The sequence below is a fragment of the Xenia sp. Carnegie-2017 genome, unplaced genomic scaffold (genome assembly GCF_021976095.1).
Source record: "Xenia sp. Carnegie-2017 unplaced genomic scaffold, XeniaSp_v1 HiC_scaffold_22, whole genome shotgun sequence".
In the NCBI taxonomy this organism is placed as follows: Eukaryota; Metazoa; Cnidaria; class Anthozoa; order Malacalcyonacea; family Xeniidae; genus Xenia; species Xenia sp. Carnegie-2017.
In genome coordinates this window covers 9,989,500-10,008,695 of record NW_025813485.1, presented here as the reverse complement: position 1 = coordinate 10,008,695, position 19,196 = coordinate 9,989,500, and the positions used below count along the sequence as shown (strand labels likewise).

Genomic DNA, 19,196 nt, shown 5'->3' with positions numbered 1-19,196 from the left:
AGAAAGTAACATAGATGACTACCAATTGGCTAGGAACTTTCTCCAATTACAGCAGTCCTTTAAACGTAATATGAAAAACATTAAAAACAACAAGATTTTCAATGGACAGTTCTATAGAGATTTCCTATTAGACATAAGACATACATGTAGATTTCCATGTTCTTCTATCATTAACGTCATAAACTATTTTCTAATTATATTATTGGATAATAATATTGCCTCTTAAGTAGTTCGGCAAAGCATTCAAGAGTCTATTGAATCCATTTAATTATGATATGTTTGATTTGCTTATTTTACAACGAGTTGTAACAAACAACAAATGGTCTGGACGAACCAGAGCCAAACGTGCAACGAATTGTGCTATTCTTTGTGTCGAACGTTTATCGTCTAATGCATCTGAATGTTTTAGATGTTCTACTAATATCGTTGAGTGTTTGATGGAGCACTCTTCCAGTATTCTCCCAATCACCATGAAAAGGTAACAGAATTCAACAGAAAACTTGAGATTCTACAGCAACAAGTGCTCACTGACATCTCACCCAAACTAGAGCAACGTATCCCTTTCAAAACAAGTGTGGATAAATCCATAATTTCTTTGGGACCTATCATTCGGGGGGTGAAACAGTTCTGGGAAAAGTTGTCATTTAAAATAAGTTTTACTGCATGGCCTGAATGAAGAAGTGAATGTGCCCAGGTTGCGTTAAAATTGGGATAATATTCTTATATGCCTCGAACATTAATATCAGCTATTTGTATTTTGCAGTAGTTTGCGTTTGTGATCAATCAAGGAGACTAAGAACAATCAATAACGTGATAAAATTTGATGGAAAAACAGAAAAAGTTTGTTGTTGTCCTTTAAACGAGCATAATGGTTTGCTAGCTGTTTCTAGTATATGGGTTCGATTCCTGTAGTGCTCATTTTAAAAGGTTACAGCAATGCGCAAAAAATTGTTTATGTATACACTATATATATATAGTATAACGTATAGTATAAAGATATCAGTTCACATCGAAGGACGTCTTTATTTTACATAAAATTTTCACATTAGGCATAATTAGAAAATTTATGAATTATGTAAGAATTTGAGAAAATTTGATGAAATGCTTCAAAGAACTTAAGATTCTATTTAGGCATTGGCTATCTATACGTATGTATAGAGGCTTTGCATGAACACGTGACTTACAACTTGTTGATTAGCAACCGTAACTATGGCGCCATGATAGGGGGCATGCAAAACGCACATGGCTTCAAGTCAATACGAACGAGTGCCATGCCTTCCTAAATATCGTGAAACTTTAAGTGTTGAAGATCGTGTTAAATACGAAGAGAAGTTAAAGTTAATTTGTGGTATCGATCCCTACAATGTTAGTCACAAATTTTTTTCTGACGCGATGGATTTATGGCCCAATGTTGAGTTCCCCGACATTGTGACCTACCTGTTGTTTTCAACAAGTAGGTATACCAAGGAGCAACTGAAAGCTTACAAAAGCTTAGAATCATACCAGTATTTTGTTGCTGGATGGGTGAGGTGTGTGTATGTCGGTAAAGCAAGTACTAACATCAAGATTTTAATCGCAAAGGTTAGTATAATTATTACTTAAAACGTGTTTTTACAATCATTGTAACAATCAGTATGAAAAAAATTTGGTGTTTAATTCATAGGTAAATCATTCGCAAAGCCTGAATGACACTCCTCTAAAACCATGGGCTGCTGTATATAACAATGGGTCTGTTATAACAGCACATTGCAACTGTAAAGCTGGACTGGGAGAATGTTGTTCACATGCTGGAGCGTTGCTCTTTGCTGTTGAAACTGGTGTACGAATAGTAAAGAACAGGACTTGTACGTCTATTCCCTGTCAGTGGCTAATGCCTAAGACAGTATCAAAGATTACTTATCAAGAACTTTGTGACGTTGATTTTACTTCTTCCAAACGTAAAAAGCAAAAGCTGGATGAACATATCAATGAATTAGCTTCTAGTTCATCATCTACTACCGATCAGACAATGACAACAGACAAGCCTCGTTTGCAAAACAAGTACAAGCCGTCTGAAAATCAAATAAAGAAGTTTTATCAACATCTAAGCGACACTAAAAGTAATCCTGCAATCTTGTCACTGATTTCTCCATTTAACGAAAAATTTGTGCCAAAGAGACCTGCTGTTAACCTTCCAGACCCCTTGAATAAGTTGTACTCCCACCAATTTGCTTGTCTTGAGTATGAGGAGCTAATTTCGAAATCAAAAGAAGTTATGGAGACAATTACAATCAATCAACAACAAGCTGATATGATAGAAAAAGCTACACAAAATCAAAGCAAGTCTCAGATTTGGCATCAAATGCGAATGGGGAGAATAACTGCCAGCAACTTCCACAGGGCTTGTTGCACAAATCCTGAAACACCATCACTAAGCCCGGTCAAAGATGTTTGTTATGGTTCACAGTTTAAGTCTGATGCAGCATCGTGGGGAAAGGCCAATGAGAAGAGAGCCCTAAATCAATATACACAAGTCAGCATTGACATATTGTTATTTCATGAATTGTTCATCCAGTTAATTAAGTGTTTATTGCTGCAAATTGATTGCACATAAAAATTTTTTTATGCACTCATAAACCTAATAGCAAACATGTACTCATTTGGCACAAAAATTTAATTTTCTTAATTACATGGGCTTTGCTGTGCAATATATCAAAATAAATAATTAGATACATAAATATATATCTTAATTTTATTTAGGTAATGAAAGAAAATCATAGCATCTTCTCAGTTAAAGAATCTGGATTTGTAATTGATCCAAAGTACCCTTTTCTTGGTGCAAGTCCAGATGCAATCAGTTACTGCAACTGCCATGGTGAAGGATGTGTTGAGATTAAGTGCCCATACAGTTTAAGAAACAAGACTATCCAGCATGGCATAAGTGATGGAAAGAATTTTTGTCTCACTAAGACACCAAATGGTACCTTACAGATGGACAGGAAACACCAATATTACTATCAAGTCCAACTGCAATTAGCCTCTACAAAGTTAAAGTTTGTAGATTTTGTTGTCTGGACTCCAAATGACATTTATATTGAACGAATTCGGAGAGATGACGAATCCCTTGCTGTCAATATTGAAAAAGCAAAAGAAATCTACATTTTTGCAATTTTACCAGAGCTTCTTGCAAAGTTTCACACTTCAAAACCACTTCCATCAAAGATGTTTCGCACTATCACTGTTTTGGATGTAATTCTGGATTCAAGCGTCGCAATGAAGCAATTCGACATATAAGAAGTGCACATGATTTACAGCTTTCTGTTGTAGAGTTTGGTTCGGGGAAACAATAACAATGTTCTCAAAGTCAACTTTCTCCACATAAAGTAGCCCAACAGCAAGTACCTCAAAACCTACCATTTGAGCAGCAAATGTATCAAACTCAGTTCCCTCAAGTTCAGCAGCATCAGCTGGAGCACCAAGTGACCACTCAGCATCTCACACAGCTGCAAACACAGCAACAACAAGAGCAATTTCTACATATGCAACTATCTGAGGAAACACACCAACAAAGCAGCACAAACATAGAAATGTCTGAGGTTCACCAATATCAGGAGTTTTCTTACATGCCTGCTCAGTCTCGTTCAATGCGACAACAACCACCCAGAGTTAAATGTCCTTTCCTGGACTGTAAACGAGAATTTCATCCAAATTCCCTTTCAAGCCACATAAAAACCAAACATGCTGCTGATAAAAGAAAGAAAATATCTTCAATGAGGTACTTGAATGGAATATGTGTTGACTCGACAAATGGGGTTTATCTTGTGAGGAAACAACTTAGTGGAACAGATCATCCCATTCATTGTCAATTTAAAACCACAAACTCTCCTTCTATTGCATGTAGTGTTGATACATGTCGTCAACTTAGCGAAACTGCTTCAAGAAGTGGTCAAGCAAATTTTCTTTGTGATCTTGTGCAGTCTACATATTTTATTGGGACGTCAACTGTTGTTGATCATTTAAGAGAAGATTCTCTTGATTATATAGTGAACACTTTGAAATGGTTGAAATTTGAACGGAGGTCTGAATGTCTGCAGTGGCAGAAACAAGCTAATGACAAGAATACCCCACTTGCTGTTCAGATGCCTGTCACACCTGATTCCTCCAATCGTTTCTTTCATTTTTCTGTGTTTGCAAATGTTAAACGGGATCATTACTGGTCATTTTGCAAACGAGTAATTGTATCATATGACAATGAAACTTCATCATTTCATTGCAAATGCTGCCCATCTCGTCGTTCCTGCATGCATAAATGCATTGTTAAGTGGGCAATTGGACAGTTTGGACAGTGGCATCCCTCTGTTGTTGGCACCACCCCACCAATTGATGATGAAATTGGTGAAGATTTAAGTTTACCAGAACCAGAAGATAATGCTGTTGAAGACGTTCTACTTGAAAATCAAAATCAAATTTCCCTATCTGGCAGCTTTTTTTATCCTCCTTCTGGAGATGTGGCTGCAAAGTTTGTTGAATACCTGTTTGCTGAAAAGAAAATCCCTTCACACCTTCCTTTGACATTAACTGTGGAAAAGGAACAATTTGCTAAAAGGTAACTGTTTATTTAAATCGAACAAAGCAACCTTTTATTATTGCATTGTCTTCACTCCAACGAAAATATTCTCCAACGGTTTAGTTCCTTATTGAAAATGACATTCTTTCCATTAACTAAAACAGCAAAAAGATTTATTGTTTGTATTGACATTGTCTTGTCTCCTAGTTACCTTCCTGTAGAAACCATCTGTTTTATTGTAAATCACCACTAACTGAGCCACACTGTGTAACAAGAAATGCAAAGTTGGTAACTATGAAAGGGATTATTGAAGGTTTGTCATTAATATGAAACAGCGTGTATATATCATCGATTTAAATCTCGAACTTTAGATAAGACATTGAGTTGAAGATAAACCCAAAATGTACAGTTACACATTTTATGGATTGTTTTGTATAGTTACCAGAGTGCTCAAACCTATAACGGTGAGCTTTGCATAGGGCGAAAGCGTTGAACGTGTCATATGGACTCTCTACGTAGTCTGTGGAAAATGCTCAAACTATGCATGAGCAGAAAGCGTATTATACAATGTATACATATATGTGTGTGTATCTTTTCTTTGTTCTTCCAGGAATTTCGCTGTTTGCAAAGTTTTGTGTCGAGTGCAAGATACCGTACAGATACCAGGAGTATTCAGCTGGTGTTCACAATTTTAATGACAACTGGCTTTTAAGTTTGGGAATATGTGATATGATCAGAAAACATCTTCAGGTATGTTATTTTTAAAGCATTTAAGAACCACTTGTCACTATTCCTTCCTCTCTTTTCTCTTGATGTAAATTTTTTAACTGGGTGATGGCCTTAACCAAACTGTGCATCATCCATATTGTACTCCCCAATTTTTGCATGTTGATAGTTAAGAAAAACAAGGAAGGGATATTAATAACCAGGTATGCATGCTATAAATGAGCATGTATTGTATGAAAAATATAGGTTCACAACGCTGTCAGTCGCACTGTTGAGGCAATTGAAAACTGGCTGCAGTTGCGACCATTTCAGTTACCACGTGGTCAAATGATGAACGCGTATCTTCACTTTGAAGCTCTCTCAGATCATGACTATGGGTTTTCTTGTGTTTTGTGTGGACACTTTCCTCCCTGTTAACTCTAGATGTAGACAAGAAAGGAATCTTTGAACTAGCGGGTAAATTTGACTGATAATTTGGCAAACTTTTTTTATGAGTGGTTTTTGTTACATACTTTTACATTGTCATTTTTTAGGTTTGTTGACTTGAATTTTGATTTTGTTAACTTGTATTCATTTGCATTGTAGTTAGTGAACTTCAGTTGCCAGACCCCGAATCCGATGCTCCTGCAGATGAAGTGGACGCTGAAAAGTACTGGCAACAAGTGAACTGTGGGATCTTATACAGAGGAGTATTGAGAGGTACGTACGTGCTACAATGTTTATGTACTCACTGCACGTGAAACTTTAACGTTTTTTCTTACATAATTTATTTTTGGTTTATTTTGTTTACAAATCCGGTTTATTTTGTTTACAAATCCTTATGATTGATTTGTTTGATGTGCACGTAGCGTATACACCATCTGGTGTGTTTGAATTATGATAATGCTTGTAGTTTTCAATTGTTTGTAGGTACTGAAAAACCCTTTAGAAATCAAGCCTTCATATAAGTTTTGGGCCCCATATATTGGCCCAAAATGCAGAAGAGGAAGGAAACTTTTTAATACCGAATACATGAAAGCGTATCATAAACAAAACCTAACATCAGCTGGGGCTACATCTGATGAATGTTCAATTGAAAAGCTCATGGATTTGTTCTGTGAAGGAAAAGTGCGTATTGCTATTAATTATTAGGCTGTGTAGAAACTTTTGGGATGAGTTGGTTTACATAAAAGTCATTCTCTGTGTACTTTTAGGTACCTGTTATAAGAGAAATGGCCAGAAGTTTAAATGTGAGCGACAAGGGGTCGAAACTTGGTATAATTAACCGTATAAAATCTGTTTTGAATATCGAAGAAACGTTTCTTAAACTCTTCTCAAAGATGTGGGGTCGTTCAGGTAAGGTTAACTTGAAATTGTTTCACAAAGACGACGATTTTCGTAAAGCATTATGTATTGTGCTTCTTACCTTTATTCCTACCTACATACGTTTTATACATTAATCTTTTGTGGATATTGGTGTGTTAGCTTACAAAAATTCATCAAATGGTTTCCTTTTCGGGCAAAAGGTTCAGGTTCAATTCCTGTCTGATGACGTATGTGAGTTAGATATAACAAAAACATCATAGTTTTGTACTTTTATGTGTTAAATTTGTTGATATATTGAGTGCAAATTGTGTGAGAAGACAGCAAACTTAGCAAATTCATTATTATAATTTCAAATGGATAAATAATTTTTATTTTTGGCACAGGCGGTTGGTTGGGAATGACGTGTCCACATGGAGTATGCTATGGTCTGAAATGGCTATTGCGACAAGAAGGACCACGAGATCATGTGGACATGCTTATGAATCTCTGCTGTTCCGAATGTTACCATATTGGATATGGCAAACATGATTGTAGCTCATGCAAGGAACAGAGGATACGACGTTTTCATCCATTCCAAGGTCGTGTTGCTGAATATAGCCTGGAAAATATCAGACGAGCTAATAGTGGTGAGCTAGAGATAGACTGGCCTTGGTTTCCAAACGGAGAAAGATGCGACTTGTCAACTGTCGTACAAAGGTCGGATGGTGAGCAGCTTCTGTGTAATCCCTCAACTAGATCTTCTGATCATTACTGCCTGTTTGATCAATTTCACGAGAAAAATTCCACGAACCCAGCCGATTGCTTGCGAAGAGTGTCTTGCGTTAACCAACTTGCCGGGAAGATCAATTCAGAAACTGCTGAACAACTCAACAACAGACGAAACCGTGATAATTACTTCACAACATCTTTGACAGCTCACAATTCCGTCTTCATGGAGCGATTGGCAACTCATTTTAGTAATGAGAAATTAAACCAACGTATCATTAATACTCATCGCAAGCAGGTAAGTGAGTGTTTTATTCTTTATTTTTAATGGAGTCTAAGTGATGTTGCCTTTTCCAGTTGCCGGAATAATCTTTTAAAATGTATGAAATCTTCTGTCTCTTCACAGTTTGGAATGGCTATGAGTTTTAACTCCTTCGGTCAACTTATAAGTAGAAATGAAGATGATGGGACCGAGCAGGCATCACAACCAAAACGCGTCCGTTTGTCGACTGAAAGTCTTTCAACAGCTAACAGACCTGCCACAAGTAGCACTGGAACACTAAATGATGCTTGTGATGAGTTGACACACGTTGCTGAGAAAATGAATCCCTCAGCTACAAGCAGCTACGACCTTGTTATAGACTAGTTGTGACCTCGTCAGTCGTCATCAAAGCTTAAGTGATATTTGACATAAAGAAAGCTCAATTTCTGTTTGGTTGTTCACAGCTTGGCAAAGAACATTGTAACAAGTCGAATTCCAAAGTCGAATTCCATTACCATCTATAGATCTAATTTCAATATATACACTTATTCATATAGAACTGATGTCCAATGCCTGAACACTAAATTCAAATTTCTTTCAAGCATTTCATCAAATTTTCTCAAATTCTTATATAATTCATAAAACATCTAATTATACCTAATGTGAAAATTTTATGTAAAATAAAGACGTCCTTCGATGTGAACTGATATCCTTATACTATATTATATACTATATATAGTATACATACGCATAGATAGCCAATGCCCAATGCCTAAATAGAATCTTAAGTTCTTTGAAGCACTTCATCAAATTTTCTCAAATTCTTATATAATTCATAAAACTTCTAATTATGCCTAATGTGAAAATTTTATATAAAATAAAGACGTCCTTCGATGTGAACGTCGATCGTAAGATGCACCATGGTCTGACGGGAAGGTATGGGGAAAATATGTTAAACTTTGGTCCCTTTAATGGTATTCACGTCCAATTACAGTCTTTCTCTTTCTCAAAACTTGAAAATTGAATGTGTGCTTTTTGTGACGGCACATAATGCATTAAACCATTTATAGGCGTACGTCAAACAACGTGTAAAATATGCTTTTGTTAAACAACTGTCAAAATCTCAACTCACGCAACACGCAAAAGTGATCATTATCACTTATAGTTGATTATTATCCCCAACTTAGAGGGATTATCTTCTTCAATTTAGAGAGATTATTATCCTCAAGTTAGAGTGATTATTATCCTCAATTAAAACTATTGAAATTGTAGCAAAGAATCCGTTAACACATATGAAATAAGACGATTTGATATTCAATTAATGACATTCCCAAATTAAAATCATTATCCTTACACTTTTCACAGGAGGAAATACGTGATTTGACTGCGAAACTTGCAGCATGCGAAGAAAAACAACAACGAGAGCAGAGACGACAACAAGGAAGTCCACAAGAGAACAGCTACATTTCCACGAGTAGCGAGACTCGTCACTCTAGATTCAACAGCGAGACGGAGAGCGCTCGTGGTCGAGAGTCGGGATCTCCCGATAAAATTGGTCGAAAGGAGTCGAAGGTTGCCGACAGCTTCACAAGCAATGGTAGCGTGTTCGCACGCGAGGAAAGAGGTGGAAGTTTAATAGAAGATATTAAAAACGCTGATCGTTTAATTGCTCTACCAAACGGTAGTAGCGTTTCCCATGAAGAAATTTTAACTGTCATGTCAAACGTTTCTATTGAATCCTCGTGATGTTGAAAAAAGATTGTTGGAGTACGATCACCATAAAGGATCTTGTTGAACAACTGTCAATAACTTACAGGGAAGAACAGGAGATCTTGCATTATAAATTTCAGGAGGAATAGCTGATAACCAAATACCCATAGAGACATCCTCCCCCTTTACACAAGAAAGAAAAAAAACATGTGTCAATATCTAGTACTCTGAGAACTACATCCTTACACATCAATAGGTCACTTTCAACATTGTAATCTCGTCGTGGTTTTTCTATCACATACCTGATAACGTTTCAGAGATTTCTCGTTTTTTGCCAGCCAGTGAACAATATCCGAAGAAATAATGCTGCCCGCACTTCAGGCAAATGTCGGATAAGTCACGCCCGGATATTCAGGCTCGGCTCATTTTCCCTGCCTCTCGATCAACCAATCAGTACGAAAGCTGTAAATATGAAGAAGCAATTGCATTTAGAAGCAATAACTACAACTCATATTTTCATACCTTATTCATAGTTTAGTCGCATGGAAAACGCTAATTCGTATGTTCGCAATCTCGTTTCTGTTTTACTTGAAAAAAATTATCAAATTTGGCAAATACTAATGCCCAAAACATGATATCTCAAAAGGATTCGCACTACGTCAATAAAATCTTTAGAATGGACTCAGTATAAAGTAAATTGTTTGAGCCCGGGAGTATCGTTACATGTTTCTAGATGTAGATAGTCTAGGTTAGTAAAGTCCTGAGAAGGATTTTGATGTTGATGTTGACTGACCTTTTGTATTTTGACTATAAAACGATACCGCTAAGGTTGTCGAAACGTCAATCAACATCAACACCAACAGTCCTTCTATGGACTCTACTAACCTGGATGATCTACATCTACAAACATGTACTCAGTATATTGTGTATTGACGGAGTTGAGCTAAACTAACCTTCCCCACCACAATTTGGACGTGTTTTTTAAATTATGACTTTCCATTTCCTAAAATTATCAAACATTTCTTCAGTCGAGAAGTTCTTCGGTACAATGTTAAAGATAAAAAGCTTAACTAAAGACACCTTACCAATTGTTGATTGAGTAAAATCTTTAGATTGAGTTGAAAATCATCTGTACAGCTTGTATACTTCCGGAGGTAATTAATATTAAAATCGACTCTTTACTGAGCATGCGCAATTGTAGACACTCGGGACGAGGCTCATTCCAAAGCTCTCAATGAGAGGTCTGGAATGGTGTAAAAATCATCTCCACAGCGTGGTTTAAGTGTAGCGTAAGGGTGTTTTAAGGGTGATTTGAGTGTACCTTTAGCGTGGTTTAAAGGTGGTCCAAGGCTTCAAGCTACGCTTCGCTACCCTAGACTACGGTTAAACCACCCTTAAACTACCCTTAACCTTCCTCTAAAACCACCTCTAATCCACTTTTAAAACCACCCTTAAACCACCAGATTGATATACTCTAAAATCCCAAAATACCTCTACGTACTCCCAACTCCCAAGATACCAACACGCATTTTTCTATTATTTATTGAAGAGCTTTCACAAACCTGTAAGATGGTGATATCTTCGGCAAGTGTACCGTAACCGTTATTTCTTGTGAATATTCGAGTTTAGCCTCAATACAATGAAGTTAGTCAACACAGTTAAATTTATCATATGACAAAGAATGTAGTTTGCATGAGTTGTTCTTGTGTAGATAAACGAAACAAAAACCTTGTTGTTGGTATACTCTATAGGCCATCATAGAAACGCACAACGCTACACTACTTAAAGAATGGCGGTCAGCTAAAAATGTCCAATTCGATTCTACGTAGATCTGACAATTGCTTAAACGTTGCTCATTATGGTAATCAGCTTATTCTACCTAACATATCTCTGGTATTGAAGAAATACTTTGTAAACGTTCACTGGTATCGAAGAAACAATTTGTAAACGTTCACTGGTATTGAAGAAATACTTTGTAAACGTTCTCTGGTATAGAAGAAATACGTTGTAAATGTTCTCTGGTATTGAAGAAATACGATGTAAACGTTCTCTGGTATAGAAGAAATACGTTGTAAATGTTCTCTGGTATTGAAGAAATACGATGTAAACGTTCTCTGGTATTGAAGAAATACGTTGTAAACGTTCTCTGGCATTGGAGAAATACGTTTTAAACGTTCTCTGGTATTGAAGAAATACGTTATAAACGTACTCTGGTATTGAAGAAATACGTTGTAAACGTTCTCTGGTATTGAAGAAATACGTTGTAAACGTTCTCTGGTATTGAAGAAATACGTTGTAAACGTTCTCTGGTATTGAAGAAATACGTTGTAAACGTTCTCTGGTATTGAAGAAATACGTTGTAAACGTTCTCTGGTAATGAAGAAATACGTTGTAAACGTTTTCTGGTATTGAAGAAATACGTTGTAAACGCGACAGGCCAATTTGAAACACTGTTCTACACTTTATCTTCACAAATATTGTGTTTGCTGTAACGTTTCACACGCTAAGTAGCTCTAATTGAACACAAAATACACTACAGCTACCCTCAATAAGAAAATTCATTGTTTTCCCTGTTCTTACCTTTTATTGAGCGATGAATGTCGTCTTGCATAGCCAACCCATGATTCACGTAAACTTTGCCTCAAATCAAAGTTGCCGCGCGATGAAAGTATTCCAATGACCAAATCATAATGAGAATAATTCTCTGCTGTCAAGAAGGAACATTAGTTTAAAACATTAAAGAAAACAAGTGGAAATACAAATACAAAATTGGACTATGGAGGATAAAGTTTTTAGATAACATGGTTAAATAACACTAGCGAAAGTTTCAATAATAGATCACTCCTGACAAAGGCATAAGACTGGAGCATATAGTGACACTCACGTTTCAACATTAGATCACTCCTGATGAAGAAACTACGCTAGAGTATATGTAAACTTATCTTTCAACAACATATCGTTCATGCTCAAGATATTAGATAGACGTACGACAATCTCTAATTTCATATAAATCTCGATAAAAAATCTGCTCCCCGGAGTTGACATGCTATCAGATAGGCAACAAACAAAGATGAGATAGCTGTACAAACCTGTATTATCGCAGCAAAGCTTCAAATCTTTAACAAGATGATTATAGATGTATAACACGAAAATAGCGATCAATATTAGTAAAGTTGGCTTAAGGATGTCTTTTAATGTAAACATAAGTTGAAATTAAACAGTTACAATTAACTATAACGTAGAAATATCCTTCCCTAATTAAAATAATCTTCACGTTATCCTCAATAACGAACTATACACATTGCTGCATTTTAATACATACGAACTTTGACCTCGGGTGTGTTGTAGAAACGTCATGTAACCAGTCTCAAAGTACCAATATAAATTAGCAAACTTTGTGATCTATCTTACCAAATGGACTTAAATTGAGCAATAAAAAATCTTAATCTTCAACAAAGCATATCCAAAAGATTTCTATGAATGTATAAAAAGTATAAAATCGTTAAAAAGATCACGCTTGCACGCTTTTTTCTTCACCAACTGAGCAAAGATTCTCTTTTTCCTTGAACTGCTTGTCGACAACCATTGAAAGATTATTCAAAAACTCTTCTAAGGTTATCGTTTGTGCCTATTACGTAGGTTTGAGGGACAATATAAGTACATGCATGTACAACAAAGAACACGAGTGAAGGCTTTAATTCGTATTACTTACTTTCGAATACAGCGCATGTGCAAGGAATGGTAGTTTACGAAGAGTTCGACCACTTAGTTGATAACTTTTTCTAAACAAGAAAATGAGAGAAAGAATACTTCGTAGGTTTATCACTCTGAGACGCTTGACTGCTCATTGCAAGTTCGAAAGGAGAAGGGCCTCCCAAAGAAACCTAACCAACAGTTAACCAATAAGTGCTGTGGTCATTTCCATGACCATTTACTAGCACAATTGGTCAAGTGAGCTTTGCACATACTGCGCATGTCCACGCGTACTGCGCATGCTCAGATGATCTTTCTTACATTTATGTGACCAAGCGATTTAATTACTCAGAAAGCGATGAAAGTAACTTCACATTTCAAGTGATTTTACGACAGAAACGGTTGTTGGGAACTGGGGCCAAGAAAACCAAAGCAAAGAAAGTGATATTTTGGGCAAGTGTACTGTGAACCGTTATTTCTTGTGAATATTCGAGTTTAGCCTCAATACAATGACGTTTTTCAACACAGTTAAATTTATCATATGACAAAGAATGTAGTTTTCATGAGTTGTTCTTGTGTAGAACAAAACTGATAAACGAAACTAAAGACCTTGTTGTTGGTATATTCTATAGGCCACTTCTTCACGCTTCTATAGGCGTACTGCACATGCTCAGATGATCTTCTTATATTTTTGTGACGAAGCGATTTAATTACTCAGAAAGCGATGAAAATAGATCCAGCTTGTTGTTGCCATCACTATGAAATTGAAAAATTTGTTAAATGACTAATGTTCTTATTATGATTGAAATTTATGATTTCCCAATATGTGACCAAGTGAACTACTAAAAGATGCAAGCTTGTTCAGTTGGTCATTGCCATGATTGTAAGCTCGAACAGTTTGTTGAGTTGTTTGTGCATGTTCATATGAGTTCTCAAATATTTTGGGACTGAAGTTTAAAATATACCGTCTTAGTACTTGCAACATAAATAAAATTTAACTTTGTATTACATCTACAATTAAGGCGTAAAGATGTTTTTTCTTTGTTATCGTAGTCATTAGTTATCAAGTAATGCACGACTCTCAAATAATCACGAATATTGGTTAACTTTTGGTTAGGTTTCTTTGGGAGGCCCTTCTCCTTTCGAACTTGCAATGAGCAGTCAAGCGTCTCAGAGTGATAAACCTACGAAGTATTCTTTCTCTCATTTTCTTGTTTAGAAAAAGTTATCAACTAAGTGGTCGAACTCTTCGTAAACTACCATTCCTTGCACATGCGCTGTATTCGAAAGTAAGTAATACGAATTAAAGCCTTCACTCGTGTTCTTTGTTGTACATGCATGTACTTATATTGTCCCTCAAACCTACGTAATAGGCACAAACGATAACCTTAGAAGAGTTTTTGAATAATCTTTCAATGGTTGTCGACAAGCAGTTCAAGGAAAAAGAGAATCTTTGCTCAGTTGGTGAAGAAAAAAGCGTGCAAGCGTGATCTTTTTAACGATTTTATACTTTTTATACATTCATAGAAATCTTTTGGATATGCTTTGTTGAAGATTAAGATTTTTTATTGCTCAATTTAAGTCCATTTGGTAAGATAGATCACAAAGTTTGCTAATTTATATTGGTACTTTGAGACTGGTTACATGACGTTTCTACAACACACCCGAGGTCAAAGTTCGTATGTATTAAAATGCAGCAATGTGTATAGTTCGTTATTGAGGATAACGTGAAGATTATTTTAATTAGGGAAGTATATTTCTACGTTATAGTTAATTGTAACTGTTTAATTTCAACTTATGTTTACATTAAAAGACATCCTTAAGCCAACTTTACTAATATTGATCGCTATTTTCGTGTTATACATCTATAATCATCTTGTTAAAGATTTGAAGCTTTGCTGCGATAATACAGGTTTGTACAGCTATCTCATCTTTGTTTGTTGCCTATCTGATAGCATGTCAACTCTGGGGAGCAGATTTTTTATCGAGATTTATATGAAATTAGAGATTGTCGTACGTCTATCTAATATCTTGAGCATGAACGATATGTTGTTGAAAGATAAGTTTACATATACTCTAGCGTAGTTTCTTCATCAGGAGTGATCTAATGTTGAAACGTGAGTGTCACTATATGCTCCAGTCTTATGCCTTTGTCAGGAGTGATCTATTATTGAAACTTTCGCTAGTGTTATTTAACCATGTTATCTAAAAACTTTATCCTCCATAGTCCAATTTTGTATTTGTATTTCCACTTGTTTTCTTTAATGTTTTAAACTAATGTTCTTCTTGACAGCAGAGAATTATTCTCATTATGATTTGGTCATTGGAATACTTTCATCGCGCGGCAACTTTGATTTGTGGCAAAGTTTACGTGAATCATGGGTTGGCTATGCAAGACGACATTCATCGCTCAATAAAAGGTAAGCACAGGGAAAACAATGAATTTTCTTATTGAGGGTAGCTGTAGTGTATTTTGTGTTCAATTAGAGCTACTTAGCGTGTGAAACGTTACAGCAAACACAATATTTGTGAAGATAAAGTGTAGAACAGTGTTTCAAATTGGCCTGTCGCGTTTACAACGTATTTCTTCAATACCAGAAAACGTTTACAACGTATTTCTTCAATACCAGAGAACGTTTACAACGTATTTCTTCAATACCAGAGAACGTTTACAACGTATTTCTTCAATACCAGAGAACGTTTACAACGTATTTCTTCAATACCAGAGAACGTTTACAACGTATTTCTTCAATACCAGAGAACGTTTACAACGTATTTCTTCAATACCAGAGTACGTTTATAACGTATTTCTTCAATACCAGAGAACGTTTAAAACGTATTTCTCCAATGCCAGAGAACGTTTACAACGTATTTCTTCAATACCAGAGAACGTTTACATCGTATTTCTTCAATACCAGAGAACATTTACAACGTATTTCTTCTATACCAGAGAACGTTTACATCGTATTTCTTCAATACTAGAGAACATTTACAACGTATTTCTTCTATACCAGAGAACGTTTACAAAGTATTTCTTCAATACCAGTGAACGTTTACAAATTGTTTCTTCGATACCAGTGAACGTTTACAAAGTATTTCTTCAATACCAGAGATATGTTAGGTAGAATAAGCTGATTACCATAATGAGCAACGTTTAAGCAATTGTCAGATCTACGTAGAATCGAATTGGACATTTTTAGCTGACCGCCATTCTTTAAGTAGTGTAGCGTTGTGCGTTTCTATGATGGCCTATAGAGTATACCAACAACAAGGTTTTTTGTTTCGTTTATCAGTTTTGTTCTACACAAGAACAACTCATGCAAACTACATTCTTTGTCATATGATAAATTTAACTGTGTTGACTAACTTCATTGTATTGAGGCTAAACTCGAATATTCACAAGAAATAACGGTTACGGTACACTTGCCGAAGATATCACCATCTTACAGGTTTGTGAAAGCTCTTCAATAAATAATAGAAAAATGCGTGTTGGTATCTTGGGAGTTGGGAGTACGTAGAGGTATCTTGGGATTTTAGAGTATATCAATCTGGTGGTTTAAGGGTGGTTTTAAAAGTGGATTAGAGGTGGTTTTAGAGGAGGGTTAAGGGTAGTTTAAGGGTGGTTTAACCGTAGTCTAGGGTAGCGAAGCGTAGCTTGAAGCCTTGGACCACCTTTAAACCACGCTAAAGGTACACTCAAATCACCCTTAAAACACCCTTACGCTACACTTAAACCACGCTGTGGAGATGATTTTTACACCATTCCAGACCTCTCATTGAGAGCTTTGGAATGAGCCTCGTCCCGAGTGTCTACAATTGCGCATGCTCAGTAAAGAGTCGATTTTAATATTAATTACCTCCGGAAGTATACAAGCTGTACAGATGATTTTCAACTCAATCTAAAGATTTTACTCAATCAACAATTGGTAAGGTGTCTTTAGTTAAGCTTTTTATCTTTAACATTGTACCGAAGAACTTCTCGACTGAAGAAATGTTTGATAATTTTAGGAAATGGAAAGTCATAATTTAAAAACACGTCCAAATTGTGGTGGGAAGGTTAGTTTAGCTCAACTCCGTCAATACACAATATACTGAGTACATGTTTGTAGATGTAGATCATCCAGGTTAGTAGAGTCCATAGAAGGACTGTTGGTGTTGATGTTGATTGACGTTTCGACAACCTTAGCGGTATCGTTTTATAGTCAAAAATACTACTGCTAAGATTGTCAAAAGGTCAGTCAACATCAACATCAAAATCCTTCTCAGGACTTTACTAACCTAGACTATCTACATCTAGAAACATGTAACGATACTCCCGGGCTCAAACAATTTACTTTATACTGAGTCCATTCTAAAGATTTTATTGACGTAGTGCGAATCCTTTTGAGATATCATGTTTTGGGCATTAGTATTTGCCAAATTTGATAATTTTTTTCAAGTAAAACAGAAACGAGATTGCGAACATACGAATTAGCGTTTTCCATGCGACTAAACTATGAATAAGGTATGAAAATATGAGTTGTAGTTATTGCTTCTAAATGCAATTGCTTCTTCATATTTACAGCTTTCGTACTGATTGGTTGATCGAGAGGCAGGAAAATGAGCCGAGCCTGAATATCCGGGCGTGACTTATCCGACATTTGCCTGAAGTGCGGGCAGCATTATTTCTTCGGATATTGTTCACTGGCTGGCAAAAAACGAGAAATCTCTGAAACGTTATCAGGTATGTGATAGAAAAACCACGACGAGATTACAATGTTGAAAGTGACCTATTGATGTGTAAGGATGTAGTTCTCAGAGTACTAGATATTGACACATGTTTTTTTTCTTTCTTGTGTAAAGGGGGAGGATGTCTCTATGGGTATTTGGTTATCAGCTATTCCTCCTGAAATTTATAATGCAAGATCTCCTGTTCTTCCCTGTAAGTTATTGACAGTTGTTCAACAAGATCCTTTATGGTGATCGTACTCCAACAATCTTTTTTCAACATCACGAGGATTCAATAGAAACGTTTGACATGACCGTTAAAATTTCTTCATCGGAAACGCTACTACCGTTTGGTAGAGCAATTAAACGATCAGCGTTTTTAATATCTTCTATTAAACTTCCACCTCTTTCCTCGCGTGCGAACACGCTACCATTGCTTGTGAAGCTGTCGGCAACCTTCGACTCCTTTCGACCAATTTTATCGGGAGATCCCGACTCTCGACCACGAGCGCTCTCCGTCTCGCTGTTGAATCTAGAGTGACGAGTCTCGCTACTCGTGGAAATGTAGCTGTTCTCTTGTGGACTTCCTTGTTGTCGTCTCTGCTCTCGTTGTTGTTTTTCTTCGCATGCTGCAAGTTTCGCAGTCAAATCACGTATTTCCTCCTGTGAAAAGTGTAAGGATAATGATTTTAATTTGGGAATGTCATTAATTGAATATCAAATCGTCTTATTTCATATGTGTTAACGGATTCTTTGCTACAATTTCAATAGTTTTAATTGAGGATAATAATCACTCTAACTTGAGGATAATAATCTCTCTAAATTGAAGAAGATAATCCCTCTAAGTTGGGGATAATAATCAACTATAAGTGATAATGATCACTTTTGCGTGTTGCGTGAGTTGAGATTTTGACAGTTGTTTAACAAAAGCATATTTTACACGTTGTTTGACGTACGCCTATAAATGGTTTAATGCATTATGTGCCGTCACAAAAAGCACACATTCAATTTTCAAGTTTTGAGAAAGAGAAAGACTGTAATTGGACGTGAATACCATTAAAGGGACCAAAGTTTAACATATTTTCCCCATACCTTCCCGTCAGACCATGGTGCATCTTACGATCGACTCGTTCATTAGCAACTCTGCGATGGTTTGACAAATCTCCCCTAACCCTCAAACCTAGGCCACCCACTTTGCAAATGGAGAGTCGTTCTTTGTATTTAAGACAATAACCGTTGACATTGTTTCTTTGAACATTCTTCGAAAAATCCTCGTTTTAATCTGTACTCAAACAGTATTCCCAAAACATCTTCCCCTCAGTTGTATATTCTCAGTTTCCAGACCCTCGCGGGTTTTCTCTTCATCGTTTTCGCACACCAAAGTACCGTCCTCCAAACGGTTAAGATGAAAAGGTGATTTGCGAAGATCCGTCATCATTGTGGCTATAGACGAACTACCCCGAGAACGCCTTCTTTGATTTACATTGATTTTTTCAAGAAGTATACCTTTAAAACAAAAGGGAAAAATTTAATATTGAGAAG

The 19,196-nt window shown here is 36.2% G+C and overlaps 2 protein-coding genes and 2 long non-coding RNA genes across 8 annotated transcripts; 3 read left to right on the top strand and 1 right to left on the bottom strand.

Moving 5' to 3' along the window:
• The first annotated feature begins 1,178 nt into the window (after positions 1–1,178).
• LOC124447130 lies at positions 1,179–5,975 on the top strand. Its single transcript, XM_046998028.1, has 5 exons — positions 1,179–1,581; positions 1,664–2,512; positions 2,740–4,585; positions 5,157–5,296; positions 5,858–5,975. Exons 1-3 carry the CDS (start codon positions 1,243–1,245, stop codon positions 3,271–3,273), a joined length of 1,722 nt encoding a protein of 573 aa, XP_046853984.1. The 5' UTR covers positions 1,179–1,242; the 3' UTR covers positions 3,274–4,585; positions 5,157–5,296; positions 5,858–5,975.
• Positions 4,841–8,251, top strand: LOC124447393. The gene is made up of 8 exons (XM_046998296.1): positions 4,841–4,859; positions 5,157–5,296; positions 5,519–5,657; positions 5,858–5,934; positions 6,182–6,379; positions 6,466–6,607; positions 6,961–7,580; positions 7,689–8,251. The coding sequence occupies exons 1-8, from the start codon at positions 4,841–4,843 to the stop codon at positions 7,926–7,928; spliced, it is 1,575 nt and encodes a 524-aa protein (XP_046854252.1). The 3' UTR covers positions 7,929–8,251.
• A 586-nt stretch (positions 8,252–8,837) lies between these two features.
• Positions 8,838–13,067, bottom strand: LOC124447141. Of its 4 annotated transcripts, XR_006948633.1 has the most exons (7): positions 12,967–13,067; positions 12,344–12,370; positions 11,835–11,961; positions 10,817–10,884; positions 10,208–10,257; positions 9,557–9,716; positions 8,838–9,437 (listed from the first exon to the last, which is right to left on the bottom strand). It is a non-coding gene; the product is annotated as an uncharacterized LOC124447141 (long non-coding RNA). The 4 variants fall into 4 exon arrangements; XR_006948632.1 differs by lacking the exon at positions 12,967–13,067 and having other exon boundaries at positions 10,340–10,884; positions 12,344–12,584; XR_006948631.1 differs by lacking the exon at positions 12,967–13,067 and having other exon boundaries at positions 12,344–12,584.
• Positions 13,068–14,135: 1,068 nt separating this feature from the next.
• LOC124447143 lies at positions 14,136–18,389 on the top strand. Of its 2 annotated transcripts, XR_006948637.1 has the most exons (6): positions 14,136–14,236; positions 14,833–14,859; positions 15,241–15,367; positions 16,329–16,396; positions 17,512–17,670; positions 17,790–18,389. It is a non-coding gene; the product is annotated as an uncharacterized LOC124447143 (long non-coding RNA). The 2 variants fall into 2 exon arrangements; XR_006948636.1 differs by lacking the exon at positions 14,136–14,236 and having other exon boundaries at positions 14,625–14,859.
• The last annotated feature ends 807 nt before the right edge of the window (positions 18,390–19,196 follow it).